At 37.9% G+C, this 16,744-nt stretch overlaps 1 protein-coding gene across 1 annotated transcript in view; it reads right to left on the bottom strand.

Moving 5' to 3' along the window:
* The window catches only part of SPTLC3 (serine palmitoyltransferase long chain base subunit 3), a 170,735-nt gene that overhangs the window by 57,383 nt on the left and 96,608 nt on the right, over positions 1 to 16,744 (bottom strand). Inside the window, exon 7 of the mRNA XM_055133468.1 lies at positions 9,560 to 9,665. Within this exon, the coding sequence (XP_054989443.1) occupies positions 9,560 to 9,665 (106 nt within the window). The remainder of the gene's footprint in view (positions 1 to 9,559; positions 9,666 to 16,744) is intronic.

Here is a 16,744-nt window from a genome sequence, read left to right as displayed (position 1 = left end):
TCTATAGTCTGTGCATTTGGACATACATATACTGACATAAGTTTATCATTATAGTACCATAATTATAAGATAATATCATATGATAAATCTTCAGTGTTCTCCCATTTACTCTTGTCAACCCTTTGCAACCACTGAACATTTTAATGTGTCCATAGTTTTGCTTTTTCTAGAATGTCTTATAATTGGAACAATACGGTATGTAATCTTTACAGATTGGCTTTCTTCACTGAGTTATACACATTTAGGTTTCCTGCATGTATTTTTGGTGGTTTGATAGCTCATTTCTCTTTTTCATGATTAATAGCTTTTGTCTGAACGTATACTGTTTGTTTAACTGCTCACCTAACTAAAAGACATCTTGTTTCCATGTTTTGGCAATTACGAATAAGCTTTATAATAAGTGTCAAAGTGCAGGATTGTGTCTGTGTATGTGTGTAAATGTGAATACAAGCTTAATTTCTTTGGGTAAATATCAAGAAGTGCATGCTAGTTTTGGGGGTTATTTTGTGAGGAACAACCAAAATTGTCCTCCAAAGTCATAGTATCATTTGGCATTGGAGTAATTAATTACTATTGCTCCACATCCTAACCAGGTTTTATGTATTTGTCCATGTTCCATATTTTGATTTAGTATGTGAGTAGTCATATCTCATTGCAGTAATTTACATTTCTCTAAAGATATATGATGTAGTATTCTTTTTTATCTATGTAATTTCCTTCTGAATATTTTCTGAAGCAATTTATTAAACTTTTGACTTATTTTTAAAACTCAGTTGTTTGTTTTCTTATTGTGGCATTTTAAGAGGTTTTTTTTTTTTGGTGTATTTTTGTAATAGTCCTTTATCAAATAATTAGTACTTTTTTGGGGGGGGTCACACCCGGCAATGCACAGGGGTCACTCCTGGCTCTGCACTCAGGAACCACCCACGGCAATATTCAGGGGACCATATGGGATTCGGGAACCGAACCCAAGTTGGCCACGTGCAAGGCAAACACCCTACCCACTGTGCTATCACTCCAGCCCCTAATTAGTACTTTTTTGAGAAGTAATTATTATTTTTTCCCAATCTAGTTATTTAATCTTTTTGGCAGTGTTTTTTGCAAATTACTTTACATTATTAAATTTATATTTTTTCACAAAGTTGGGGTTTAATATTATTATTATTATTATTATTATTATTATTATTATTATTATTATTATTATTTTGGTGGCTGGAGCAATAGCACAGCGGTTGGGCGTTCGCCTTTCACGTGGCTGACCTGCGTTTGATTCCTCCACCCCTCTCGGAGAGCCCAGCAAGCTACGGAGAGTATGGAGCCCGTACGGCAGAGCCTGGCAAGCTATCCGTGCATATTGGATATGCCAAAAACAGTAACAATAAGTCTCTCAATGAGAGACGTTACTGGTGCCTGCTCAAACAAATCGATGAGCAATGGGATGACAGTGATAGTGATAGTGATAGATTATTTTGGTGGCACACCTGGAGACACTCTCAGATTACTGTGCTCAGCATAACTCCTGAAAGTGCTCAGGGGACCATATGTGGGCCAGAAATTAAACTGGGCTTATTTGCTTACAAGGCAAGCAACTTATCCCTAACATGATCTTTCTGGCTTTACAAGGTGGTTTTGAATGACTGTATTCAGATTTGAATGACAGGAAGATCAAATAAAATCTTCATTTTTTGTGGAGGGGGCACACCCAGAAATGCTCAGGGCTTACTTTTGGGTCTGCATTCAGGGATCATACCTAGCAGGCGTGGGTACCTCATGGGGTGCTGGGACTCAAACTCAGGTTAGCCACATGCAAGGCAAGCACCCCACCTTCTGTACTCTCTCTCCAGCTCCTGAAGTCTTCCTTTTATAAGATTTCTTAACTATTAAACAGTATTTTCCAGGTTAGTTGTTTAATTGCAGTTATTTTTGTTGAAGGGGAGATTATAGAGTCATTTAACTGCCTATGCTTACTATCTTATTAAAAAGTTTAGGCATTTACTAACTGTGAGCTTGTGCACTTTACATGATCTTATATACTTCAATTTCTTTATAGGTAAAATACTTATAAAGATATGTAGGGATAATGTTTGTAATATGCCTCACAGTAATTATAATACTGTTCTTAATTTAGGAAATAATTACAGTCAAGCCTTAGTTGAGAAATTGGAAGTTATAGACAGCACTCTGCACTAAATCTTCTTCAAACAAGACTTGTGGATGTCATCATGAATCACAAACATAATAAATAAAAGACAATATGTCTTCAAAATTCTAGAATTTCCTTTTCATCTTAAAAATGTTGTAAGTTGGTAACAGAAATATGCAAAAAACCTGATATGTCATGAATGGCCATTCTTTGCTCTGGAACTGAATTTGGCAGGAATCAGAGTTAATGTTGAACAGTTTACAGACACTCAGGAAAGCTAATTAGCAATCTTTTTCTGGGGCCGGTTTAACTGATTTTAGGAGTCTGCCCACCTGGTTTACATTTTGTCCTCTAAGATTAATGACTCTACAATTCTGTTTGATTTCTGGAGTTAATGCAGGGCACACATGAATCCTAGGGAGAACTCAGCGTGTATTAAGAATTATATTTACCTGCACTAAGTTTTGTTTTCTTTATGTGATCAAATTTGAACAGAACTTTTTCTTATAAAGGGGTATTGAATTTGGTGCATGTAAAAAAAAAGGCTATCTATGTTATTCTGTGGATTGCAGTCCAAAAAACACAGTGCCAAAAACGATAAAGAAAACAGAACAGTATTTGATTCTTTCTTCCTGAGTGGAAGGTTATACTGTCTTTTAATTCAAATTAAAAAAAAAAACTAAACACAACTGTAGGTAAAGATAATTCTGCCAGTTAATTTGAAGCTCTGTGCAGAGAGATGAATTATTCTTAAACCAGCAAGCCCGTGAATAATTTCTTTATATCTTTTCGATTACATAATGTATTAGCTAAGTGACAAGACTCCTTTTTGAAATCTCCCTCTCACCACCTTCTCTTACACATATAAACCATATTATCCACTGGCTGGATTGAGAATTAAACCGATAGTTTGCCAACTTTCATGGTGGAAAAATCTCCTTGGTGGGTCCAAAGAGATATGCACAAGACAAGGAAGAAATGTGGAAAAATATAAAAGAGTAGCTAAGACTAATTAGAAAAAAAGCAACTGCTGCTTTATATTATTTGTTATTTGTTTAAGTATAGTGATAATGGGTTAGGAGTTTACTATCGAAGTTCTAAGTCCTTGAATTTACATTATTTTGAATAATGTTAATTAATAGTGTTAGTGAGTAGTGAATACGTGCAGTATTCAATACAATACAGTAGAGAAAATGACATTCTGACATTTCAGTGTGTCTTTATGTATTTGGTGGGCAGCGCTTGATGTTATTACCCTATTTAACTTAGAAAGTCAGGGCTCCTGCTATACTATACTAGTTTGTCTCTATTTTGAGTGCCTCATGGTGATCACAGTGTATTCTTGAATAATGTTGTGATTTCTCATTCACAATAAGTTGTTAAGAAATCTATACTTCTTAGAGACACACAAATGCAAGTGTGACTTTAAAATGGTCCTTAAAGAAAAATTAGGATGAAACTAATACTATTATACTTAGCATCAAACAGATTAGTGCTGTCCTCCAGTTATTTGTTGATTTGCTTGAGTGGGCACCAGTAACATCTCCGTTGTGAGACTTGTTGTTACTGTTTTTGACATATCGAATATACCACGGGTAGCTGGCCAGGCTTTGCCGTGTGGGAAGGATACTCTTGGTAGTTTGCCGGGCTCTCTGAGAGGGACAAAGGAATTGAACTTGGGTTGGCCGCATGCAAGGCAAATGCCCTACCAACTGTGCTATCGCTCCATTTCTCATTAGCGCAGTAAGTAGCGTGTATTCTCACTATGATACTTATAAACCAAAAATCATGGATTCATAGAGATTTAGATTTCAAGTGTCAATTTCCCTATCCTACAGAAAAGAAACTGAATTCTAGATAGGTTAATGATAAAGGTCAAAAGGATGATCTGGTAATTTCCATATTTAACTCACTGGGTGAGAGAACATGGGCTAACTCTTTAGTTTCTTTCTTAGCAGTATTATCTGCCTTGAATCCATTTCTGTTACATTTCAATTACCTGCCTTTTAGACACCTGCTCCTCTAAGCCTCAGAGACTTCATCCTCACACTAATCCAACGATACTGCGTAGACTCACTGAATGTTGCAGTGAAATGTTTAACAAGCAGTAGACAGGTGATAAATGTGGCTTGTTTCCTCAGACACCCTTTCATTCATTTTTTTGTTTGGTTTGGTTTTGGGTCATATCCAAAGATACTTGGGAGTTACTCCTGGCTCTGTGCTCAGGAATTACTCTTGGCAGTGCTCAGGGGAATGAATGGGTTGCTGTGGATAAAACTGGGGTCAGCCATATGCAAGGCAAATGCCCTAACCATTGATCTATTGCCTAGCCCCAGAGACTATTTTATTTAATGGTGAAGTACATACAACTTTGCTATGCATATGTTTTATTGTTTACTATATTGCAAATTACTTAACTAAAAATAATGTAATAATGGAGATCTTCTTGGTTGTAGGTTTACTATTGACTGGGCTTCTGCCAGATCTAATTTAATACTAAGAGCCCTGTGCAGGGCACATAATAATAAGTGGCAACACTAAGATTTAAAACCAGGTTCCAGGACTTTCTCCAAATCTGGATTCTTCATAATTCTATATATAAATAATTATAATAATTATACAAGATTATCTATGGACAATACAAACAATATAGTTGTTACTATAATTTTTATTACTATACATGCTTTTGTAGAATTTCATTTTCTAACTTGATACTTCCTCAAACTTTCTGAATTGACTTAAAAATTGATGTGTACTTGTATGTTCATCGCAGCACTGTTTACAATAGCCAGAATCTGGAAAAAACCCGAATGCCCTAGAACGGATGACTGGTTGAGGAAACTTTGGTACATCTATACAATGGAATACTATGCAGCTGTTAGAAAAAAGGAGGTCACAAATTTTTTATTTAAGTAGATCGGCATGAAAAGTTTCATGCTAAGTGAAATGAGTCAGAAAGAGAGAGACAGACATAGAAAGATTGCACTCATCTATGACATATAGAATAACAGAGTGGGAGACTAACACCCAAGAATTGTAGAAACAACTACCAGGAGGTTGACTCCATGGCTAGGAGGCTGGCCTCACATTCTGGGGAAAGGGCAACTCAGAGAAGGGATCACCAACTATAATGTAGTCGAAGGCCATGTGGGAGAAGGGAGTTGCGGGCTGAATGAGGGCTAGAGACTGAGCACAGTGGCCACTCAACACCTTTATTGCAAACCACAATAGCTAATTAGAGGGAGAGAACAGAAGAGAATGCCCTGCCACAGTGGCAGGGTGGGGTGGGGGGAGATGGGATTGGGGAGGATGGGAGGGATGCTGGGTTTACTGGTGGTGGAGAATGGGCACTGGTGAAGGGATGGGTTCCCGAACTTTGTATGGGGGAAGCATAAGCACAGATGTGTATAAATCCGTAACTGTACCCTCATGGTGATTCATTAATTAAAAATAAATAAATTTATTAAAAAAATTGATGTGTACATGCTCTCTGTGGAGGGGTTGTCTGCTCACTGAACTTCAAGCTATATATACATATATATGTCATATAATTCTCTGGGAACTCACAGCAGGTAGGGCATTTGCCTTGCACACGGCTGACCTGGGTTTGATTCCTCCGTCCCTCTCGGAGAGCCCAGCAAGCTACCGAGTATATCCTGCTCATGATAGAGCCTGGCAAGCTACCCATGGCATATTCGATATGCCAAAAACAGTAACAACTTTCACATGGAGACATTACTGGTGCCCACTCAAGCAAATTGATGAACAATGAGACGACAGTGCTATATATAATTCACATGTGTGTGTATTTTTTATATCTGTGTATAGTTCAAAGAAGGATTTGTGCAGATGTCAAGATCTGTCTCCATTTATAATATTGGTAAAGGAAAAATACATTACAAACTAACAATTTTACATTTATAATTCTGATCTTTAGAAATATCTTATAGGAAACAATATCAGGTTTTGTTGAGAGAGTATGCTTAGATGTCTCAGAGCTCAACTCTAGGTAAGTTTTAGTTTATAAGTACAGTTATAAATTTAGTGTATAAATTTAGTTTACAAATACAGTTATACAGAAAATACAGTTCTCAGAAGTACTGTGCCTGGCTATGAATGCTGTCTATTTTGAGCTTGGGGAGCTTGGCCATGTCCAAGAATGCTCTGGAGCTGCTCATGGTTCTGTGCTCAGGGGTCAATCTTGGCTATGCATGAGGACTTATGCAGTGTTAGAGATTAAAATGGTGTCAGTCACATGCAACAGAAGTACTTAACCCATAGTTTGACTCTGTGAATATGGTCTTCGAGATCTTATTTCACGTAAAGGCAGGATTCCCAAGTGTGTGCTAAAAGGAATGTTTCTGTGAAGGCAAGACCATGGGAACTGAAGACTTTACTTTGTGCAAATGCTGGTTAGGTTGTTGTGTTAGATTGCCTCCACAGATGATTGGTTATAATTTTTTCAGTCCTCTATAAGACAATCTTCCCATCAGGAGGTAGGGTTTATTTCTCCTCCTCTTGAATATAAACTGTTTTGGAGACATGCTTTGATTAAGTGGGTGAAAAAGAGGTGATGATCAAATTCTGGATCAAACCTTTAAAAAAGACTGGCAGTTTCTTCTTTCATTCCTTTTGAAGTTAGCCAGCATTTCATAATTCAATTCCAGTTAAATGCTCAAATGAGAAAGCTTAGAGAGAGAACACCCCCAGAAGATGATAGCAAAGTACCTCAGTCCCAAGAACCCCAAAGTATGAAGAAAGTAATTTTGGATGTTCTAGCTCTAGCTGAACCCTTGGCTGGATAATCTTATAACCCTAACCAATATCCTATGGAGAAGAAGAACTTTCTAGATGGTCTTGATAGGCTGCAGTGGAAAATGATGACTTTTTTTTATAAGCCCTTAGGCATTGAGTGGTTTGTTTCATAATAGAGTGACATAGTAGCCATCATTGCAAGTGAGGTGAAGCTGTGGTCTCTGTCACACTGACTTGGAGCCTTAAGTTTGTTCCATTACCCTTCCTTATGATATCACCACAGGACACGGGCCCAAGGCAGCCATTAACAAGCCCCACTGCTGCTGTGGTTTCTCTATATAATGGATGAGAATATTTGACAGTAAAATGTTGGTGGTCCACTTAATTTCAGTTAAAGTGCTTAAAATGTAACTTTCCTTTAGTGGAGCCAAGTCCTGTTTATTTGCAATTGGCTTCAGTTTACTCTGGTTAAAGGAGATGCCCAGTTGGCCTTCCTGGCAGTCCCATCCTCCGTCTTCACCAACCGGAGTGACAGGTGTTTAGATAAAGACTCTCTAGGATGACAGCTGGCACAGATCACACATAAAAAGGACCCATGTTTGAGGTTATGGCAGCCCAGAGTCAATATGAGATTATTTCTTAAAAGTAGCAAATTACAACCTAGTAAATAACTGAATTAGTCTACAGCAGAGTTTCCCAGTCTCAGCAGTGTTGACATTTGAGCTGGATAATTCTCTGTTGTTGGAGACTCTGGTGCATTGTAGGGTATTTAGTAGCACTTAGATATCCTCTTATCTTTGCCCATTACAGGACAGTGAGTTTTTATAGCATTGCATTTACACAAATGAAAATTGTCAAATGTGCTCATGATAAAGGGTGGGACAGGTACAGGTGTGAAGGACACTGGTTGAGAATAATATTGTTCTAGGATAATACTAAAGACTTCACAAATAAGACACCTCTCAGGGCTACCCTCAAGTACTGAAAACTGGTTACTTGAAACTATAAAGACCAGCTTTGTACCCACCCACGGAATAGGATGGAAGACGCCCAAAAGAGCGACTGGCCTTATTGCTACTACTACTAATATTATAAATTTGGGAAAAATTATTCCTTTTTTGAAAATGGGATGAAGATGCAATTGTTCTGCTACGTATTTATGTTGTAGAAAAATGTGTACCTGGAGACTGATTCGATTATCTGGCTGAAAGAAATGCTATGGTGCTTCTCAAGTTTCTTTTGTAAACCTATTCCTCTTTGTGGGTAAATTAAGACCTCATTCTTTTTCTCTGAATATCTCCCCCCACCCTCCTCTTTTGTTTGTTTTAATTTTGGGGCCACACCTAGCTGAGCTCAGGGTTTATTCCAGGCTCTCATTCAGAGAATCACTCCTGGCATGCTCAGGGGACAGTATGGGGTGCGAGAGATCAACTCAGGTTGGCCACCTGCAAGGCAAAATGTTCTATCTGGTATAATATCACTAGGCCCCTGTTTTTCACTTTTTGAAAATTGTTTCATAGGAAAATTTTCTTTTTTTTCCTTGGGAATTCAGATTATTGAGAATTGATTTAGGAGTGAAGCCTCTGAGATAATGTTTCCTTTGCTTCATAGAATAGGGCTTCTGACAGAACAAAAGCCGGAAGGCAATTTCCATTTCAGTAACCACTCACTGACTTAGAAATGAAACAAATTCAGCCACAACCTGCAATATAAACCAGTGTGACACAGCACTTCAACCTGTAGCTCTGAATGGGCCAACCAGCATCTCTGTCTGTTCAGCTTAAAGGAGGTGAGGAGACTTGGCCCTACACTTTCTTTCTTTCTTTCTTTCTTTCTTTCTTTCTTTCTTTCTTTCTTTCTTTCTTTCTTTCTTTCTTTCTTTCTTTCTTTCTTTCTTTCTTTCTTTCTTTCTTTCTTTCTTTCTTTCTTTCTTTCTTTCTTTCTTTCTTTCTTTCTTCTTTTCTTTCTTTTTTCTTTTTCTTTTTTAATTAGTGGAGTCACCGTGAGGGTATAGTTACAGATTTACACATTTTTGTGCTCGTGTTTCTCTCATACAGTGTTCGTGAGCCCATCCCTCCACCAGTGTTCATTCTCCACCACCAATGAACCCTACATGTACTTTCAGAGACTAAGGCCACCCTTCTCTCAATCCTTCTCCTAGCTCTGGACTGGGAATTGTACTCTAATTTAGGCATTCTTGGAGGAAAAGATCAGCTTTGTTTTATTCTGATGCTAAATGTTGGCTAAGTGTAGTCCATAACTGGAACTGGAGTTTGACTATACAGTTCAGTCTGGTGCCCATCAGCCACGTCTAAAACTAGTAGTAAAGGCAAGAAGCATTCCTCAACTCTCAAAGTTTTTAAAAACTCTATGGCAGTCAAAGGTATGAAAAACACGCAGTTCAAGTTAGAACTATCCTGAGCAAAGATTTCTGAGGACTCTTCCACAAGATCACCTATCACAAAGGCGCTTCATCACATGTGGAATGAAGATTTTAGGCAGCCCAAGGTCTGACAACTCTAATTGACAACGCTGGCTCAGATTCTTTGACAAAATCTACATCTAACTCATATTTCCATTTGCTTAGGAGAGAGAAACATTTTCCACTGTTCAGCTTGCTGTGGACCTCCATATGTCATTGGCATGGTGTTATTAACGTACCTGTAGATGCCCTCCACCAGGATGAGAATCTTTTTCCAAGCTCTGCGGATTCTAGGCTGGCCATTGATGACAGCATCTCTCAGGAGCTTCTCTAGGTTTTGCATGTCTTTAAATAATAGAAAAGGAAGAATAAACTAAGTCACACGTGTGTGTGGGGGGAGGGTGTGTATGTGTGTGTGTATAACAAGGTCTGCTTCCTTCCTTCCTTCCTTCCTTCCTTCCTTCCTTCCTTCCTTCCTTCCTTCCTTCCTTCCTTCCTTCCTTCCTTCCTTCCTCCATCCCTCCCTCCCTCCCTCCCTCCTTCCCTCCTTCCTTCCTTCCTCCCTCCCTCCCTCCCTCCCTCCCTCCCTCCTTCCTTCCTTCCTTCCTTCCTTCCTTCCTTCCTTCCTTCCTTCCTTCCTTCCTTCCTTCCTTCCTTCCTTCCTTCCTTCCTTCCTTCCCTCCTTCCCTCCTTCCTTCCTTCCTTCCTTCCTTCCTCCCTCCCTCCCTCCCTTCCTTCCTCCCTTCCTTCCTTCCTTCCTTCCTTCCTTCCTTCCTTCCTTCCTTCCTTCCTTCCTTCCTTCCTTCCTTCCTTCCTTCTTTCCTCCCTCCCTCCCTCCCTCCCTCCTTCCTTCCTTCCTTCCTTCCTTCCTTCCTTCCTTCCTTCCTTCCTTCCTTCCTTCCTTCCTTCCTTCCTTCTTTCCTCCTTCCTTCCTTCCTTCCTCCCTCCCTCCCTCCCTCCCTCCTCCCTCCCTCCCTCCCTCCCTCCCTCCCTCCTTCCCTCCTTCCTTCCTTCCTTCCTTCCTTCCTTCCTTCCTTCCTTCCTTCCTTCCTTCCTTCCTTCCTTCCTTCCTTCCTTCCTCCCTCCCTCCCTCCCTCCCTCCTCCCTCCCTCCCTCCTTCCTTCCTTCCTTCCTTCCTTCCTTCCTTCCTTCCTTCCTTCCTTCCTTCCTTCCTTCCTTCCTTCCTTCCTTCCTTCCTTCCTTCCTTCCTTCCTTCCTTCCTTCTTTCTCTCCTTCCTTCCTTCCTTCCTTCCTTCCTTCCTTCCTTCCTTCCTTCCTTCCTTCCTTCCTTCCTTCCTTCCTTCCTTCCTTCCTTCCTTCCTTCCTTCCTCACCATCCTCTCTCCCTCCCTTCCTCCCTCCCTCTCTTCCTTCTTTATTTTGCAAAACCCAGCAATGTTCAGGGGTTACTTTTGACACTGTATTCAGCAATTTACTCCTAGCAGTGCTTGGGGGACCACATGGGATGCTGGTGCTCAGGGAAACTGTATGGAATGCTGGGAATTGAAACCGGGTCCAATGTGTACAAGGCAAACACCTTATCCACTGTAATATAACTGGTTTCCATCAAGGTCACTTTTATTGGAACTTACTTAGAAAGGTTTGAGGGGAGAGAAAGTGAGAACTATGTGTTCAAGAGAAAACAAGGGCTTCTCCAGAGTGGAAAAAACCAGTAAAGGTAAACATAAAATCAAGCAAGCAAGGTACATGTTTAAAGAAGAACACAGAGCAAGCCACAAAATATTTCTCCTTTACTTCCCTAGTTCCCTTTATTTGTGTGGAAATTTCAGGAATTTTTCACCTGAGACTCAGACTTGAACTTTTATACATCAAAGTCAGAAATACAGAACTCTTGAGGGTGGAGTAGGGAGAGGACTTATATATGTATATATGACATATATATAAGACATATATATACATAGGTATATATATATGATAAATACACACTTAACAAAATATATGTATAAATACTAAACTAGCTACCCGTGGCATATTTGATATGTCAAAAACAGTAACAAGTCTCATAATGGAGGCGTTACTGGTGCCTGCTCGAGCAAATCGATGAGCAACAGGATGACAGTGACAGTGACATACTAAACTAAAATTTTTTATAACATATTTTAATAAAATATAATAAAAATTTCTATTTTGTTTTTGGGGTCACACCTCATGGTGATCAGTGCTTCCTCCTGCCTCTGTGCTCAGGAGTCACTTCTGTTAGGGCTCCTGGGACCATCTGTGGTGCCGGGGACTGAACCCAAATGTGGTACAAGCAAGACATGCACATCATCCACTCTATTGTCTCTCCTGCCCCCAAGAGTCATAAAATTTAACTGTGATAAAAATGACTCGTTGGGTACATGCAGCTTGGAGTGTAAACCCCCACTGATGAAAGGTTCATAAAAATGCTTTCCACTACTGCCTCAGTGCTCACTGAAAAATCTTCATTAATTCTCTTATGCTTAGATATTTTTCCACATTAAAATTAATTCTGAGATAGAATTAATTAACACTCACTCATTATCTAACCATATGTAAGTTAGAATTTAGCTGAGTTTGTATGGAGCAGAAGTTGTTATTTTTTTGTCCTATTTTTAAATGTGTGACATCTTCAAAATTCAGAGGTTTCAAAACTTTAAGACAATGAGAGAAATATCACTGCTTGACAAAATAATTGGAGACTTTGGCACTCATTAACAATAGCTCTCAGTTAGTAAGCTCTATTTATTTTCAAGGAATTCTTATTAGTACACTCTTCGTAATAACTCATAAAATCCTTGTAATGACCCTAAGTAGGATGTATTTATTTCCACTTCACGGTTCAGAACAAGAAGCACAAAGAGATCTAATAAACTACCCAAGGCTGTGATCATAAACAGCTGGAATTTGAAGCCATGAATTCTTAAACCATAACCCATATTTATCCCTGTTACTTTCTACTATGGACTAGAGCCATAGCACAGCAGGTAAGCATTTGCCTTGCATACGGCCGACCCGAGTTCCATTCTTCCATCCCTCTCAGAGAGCCTGGCAAGCTATGGATAATATCCCGCCCGCACGGCAGAGCCTGGTAAGTTACCTGTGGCGTATTCGATATGTCAGCAAATAGTATCAAGTCTCACAATGGAGATGTTACTGGTGCCCACTTGAGCAAATCGATGAACAATGGGACAACAGTGCTACAGTGCTACTTTTTACTATTTACATATACACCATTATTCTTTTTTTCAAACTCTCTTGTTATATAGAAGAAGGATGAATGTCTAGTAGATTTACCTTATTACCCTTTAGTGACAAATACAATTAATGGCACCCTCTTTATATAATCACACGTAGATAACTGGGAATTTGTTGAGAGACATGGGGCAGATTAGTATAATGACTTAGAGTATTTGTAACTTAAAAAAATCCAGAGAAGGAAAAGAACAGAATTTCATAAGCATTTTTAAAAGATTCAGCACATTTCTTTGTGCTTCCTAAGCTTTCTTTTTGAAGAACTTCAACTGGAGTGTTTTATATCTAGAGTTCAGTCTAACTTTGAAAGGATAGAGATACTACTGAATTTCTGATTTTGCTGTTATACATATTATTTATGAAACATTTGGTATATCATTGAAAATGCTCACAGGAAGAAACATGTAAAAAATAAACATACTATCTATTTTCAAGTTCCTTCAAAATATTGAAAAAGTAATTTTTCCAAACACTTTATGAGAGAACAATATTCTGATGCGAGGGCATACAGTGAAATTGTAAAAGAAGAAAACTGCAGACCAATGTCCCTGATTAACTTGAATTCAAAGATCCTTAATACAACATTAGTAAACCAAATTTAGCAACATATTAAAGGGATCACATGTTATGATTCTAGGAATGTAAAACTGGTTTCATATACTGAAATAAAATATAATACACAGCATCAACAAAGGAAATATCCAAAATATTAATATTAATATTTATAATTATATAAAATTAATATTAATGCTAATATTAATAAATGCATAGAAAATTTTGGACAAGATTATATTCTTATTTATGAGAAAATCTATTAACAACATGAGGATAAAAAGAACATGTCTTGGGACTGGAGCATGTGGCCGACCCAGGTTCGAATCCCAGGATCCCATATGGTTCCCTGAGCACCACCAGGAGTAATTCCTGAGTGCAGAGCCAGGAGTAACTCCTGGGCATCGCTGGGTGTGACCCAAAAAGCATAAAAAAAAAGAACATGTTTCAACATAGTATAGGCCACCTATGGTAAACTCACAGCTAACATTATACTCAGTGAAAATGCAAAAACAATTCCACTAAGATATACACTTTCACCATGTTTTTTTTTTTTAACATAGTATAGGCAGTTCTAGCCAGAGCAGCTTGACCAGAAAAAAAAATGAAGTGAATATAAATTAGGTTAAAAAAATAAGTAAAACTAAAAAGATAATGTATCCAAAAAATTTTTAATATTTTAAGAAAAACTGTCACTGTCACTGTCATCCCATTGCTCATCGATTTGCTCAAGCGGGCACCGGTAACGTCTCCATTGTGAGACTTGTTTGTTACTGTTTTTGGCAAGTTGAATATGCCACGGGTAGCTTGCCAGGCTCTGCCATGCAGGTGAGATATTCTCGGTAGCTTGTCGGGCCCTCCCAGAAGGGCGGAGGAATCGAACCTGGGTCTGCCACGTGCAAGGGGAAGGCTCTACAGCTTTGCTATGGCTCCAGCCCTAAGAAAAACTATTAGAAAAAAAATCACCAATATAGTTAAATGATAGGCTAAATTGGTTACATGTTTATTTTAAGAAATTAACTAGAAGAGAAAGAAATGAAGAAAACAGCACCATTTTTAACGGCATCATAAATAAATACATAAACTTAACAAAACATTAAAAATGTATAAATTTAAAAAATTACAAATCGCTGTTAAACAGAAGAAGATACAAAGAGATAGATACCATGCTCATGGATTAAAGGAATTAGCAAAGCAATGCTTCAAAGTCAAATATAAACAAACCTTTGGGCACTGACTGTAGAGTTAAGTGTTACATGGGGTTAGGGTACTTTGTACTAGAAATTTATCTTGGAAACCCGATTATTCATAGCAACACATTCTTAGATATAATTTGATCTGTTTTAAAAAATAGTTTTTAAAAATCTTTTAAAAAATATTTATATTAAGAGAATACATTAGTTTCATTAGTTTTTTTTTTTCTTAACTTTTCTGTTTCTCAGCTCCACATTTTGTTTTGAGGTTACTCTGAAGATTGAATTAGTTTCTCTGTCCTGATTTTTTTTCTGTAAACAACGTGCCATCATTAGACTAAACAGATTTTATCCAACCTCTGATATTTTTTGTCTCATTTTGTGATGCCTTAGTTCTTTTTTCAGTACTGTCCTATTCAACACATGAGTAGATTTGACACAATCATGTGAATTTAAAGCTTCTCCCTTCAAGTGTCTAGGAAACTTTTCCCTTATTTTCTCTCAACTTTTCTCCTGTTCTTTCTAATTTTCTTTGTGGGAGCAATATCCTCATTTGTTATTTCCTGCTTGATAATCTCTATGTCCTTTAAAAAAAGTTTATTATTTATCTAATAGCAGATTTCAAATCTCAACATAAGTTTGAAACATCATTTGGTGAGCAATTTGAATGCAGATTTTCAGTTCTTTTCCTAGAGATTCTGTGCTATTTGATTTTGGACTGGGCTCACAAGTTGCATGCTTGGCATCTTTTCAAAGTAAGTCTTTATTTTAAGTTACATAAATATTTTTTAAGTATAGTTCAGACAAATCTACGTGTACCTCAGAACCATTTCCAGGAGAGCTTGTAGCAGCTTCTTGGACCCATTTCTTATATCCTACCTCGTTTGAGTTCTTCATTCTAGTACTTCACAGTCCTTTCTAGCCAAAGGGTGGAGAATGTAGTTTCAGCCAAGTGACATTCTTTGGTTACATAGAACTCAGGGAAGAGACTGCTCTATGCCTTGGCGGTAAGAGGCTTACAGATTCCTATAGTGATAAGAAAGCAACATGCCCAAGCTAGCCCACCAGTCCCAGAAGATTCCACAAAGAAGCTGAGTCATAGGTAAGGTGTAATTACTTCAGCCCACCTTCAGTTTTGATAGAAGTATGAACAACTTGTTAAACATCACTGAGGTTTTGAGTTGTTATCATAATAGCTATCTAATGAAATTTCAAAAGACTTTTCCTGATCTAGCCTCTGCCCATCTTTCATAGTTTCTCAATGCTTTACAGTATATCATTTCTCATCTCTCTCATATGCTTTTCCCCTCTGGACCACCTGGAAAGCTTCTGTTGTTCCAAGTTTCTTCTCAAACACTCTTCTGGCCCAAAAGACACTATTTCTTTTCTACTTGCTGTTCTTTGTTTTTTAAATAAGAAAGCACTATGTCTCTCATTATTTGATTTCATATCTCTCCTCCAATGAAAGCAGGGACCTTATCTTAACCATCTTTGTGGATCCTTGTTCTAGTGCAAACATCAATATTTGATAATTGAATTCATTTTCTTCTTATTGAAAAGAAACTCAGTATTATTTCCTGTTCGTAAAGAGTAGATGTGGAATTGGAAGAATAATACTTTTAAGTATAAACAATATATATTATAGAAATTAATGTCTCATCATGAAATAATACATATTTTCAAAGAACTGATTTTCCTCCCCTTTATTTCAAAGATACAAAGGTACTGGTCTTCATAGGAGTATTATGTCATCGACGCTACAACATTAGCCACTAGATGGCAGCCAAGAAAGAAAAAAGATTCTGCTTATTTGAGAACATTAGGAAGCATAAAACTTTCACATGTATTACCTCTCATTTTCACTTTTGCTTCTGTTTGAGTTCCTCTGAAGTTTAAAAAGCCCATGTACTTGGGATCTAATTCCCTTTCTGTAAACCGTCACAAGCCTGTCAGTTTCTAGTGAAATACAGAGATGAATACATGAGTGTTCCTAGTGAGTTCCTAATTACTTGATTAATATACCTAATATTTTACTTTTCTGGGGCATGAGTTTAAGTTCTATTTTAAATGGATATGACAAATGATGAATGTGATTCAAAAGACATAATAATAGAAACAACCCCAATGAGAACTAGTCATTCAAATAAATTTTCAAAGATTTTGAAAAATAACAGTGAACCTAGAGTATATTGTTTTTGTTTTGTTTTCCTTAGCTTTTTTACAGTGGATATGCCAGATATTATTATAGAAATAGTTCATTCAAGATGAAATTTAAAATAAACAACACTAAATAGAAGAGAATTTTCTCCATCTTCCTCCCTTCCTCCCTTCCTCCCTTCCTTCCTTCCTTCCTTCCTTCCTTGCTTCCTTCCCCCCTCCCTCCCTCCCTCCCTCCCTCCATCCCTCCCTCCCTCCCTCCCTTCCTCCCTCCTTTCCTTCCTCTCTT

Source organism: Sorex araneus, chromosome 3 (assembly GCF_027595985.1).
Source record: "Sorex araneus isolate mSorAra2 chromosome 3, mSorAra2.pri, whole genome shotgun sequence".
NCBI classification, from domain to species: Eukaryota; Metazoa; Chordata; class Mammalia; order Eulipotyphla; family Soricidae; genus Sorex; species Sorex araneus.
The sequence above is the reverse complement of the archived record's forward strand: the minus strand, read 5'-3'. Positions and strand labels throughout refer to the sequence as shown.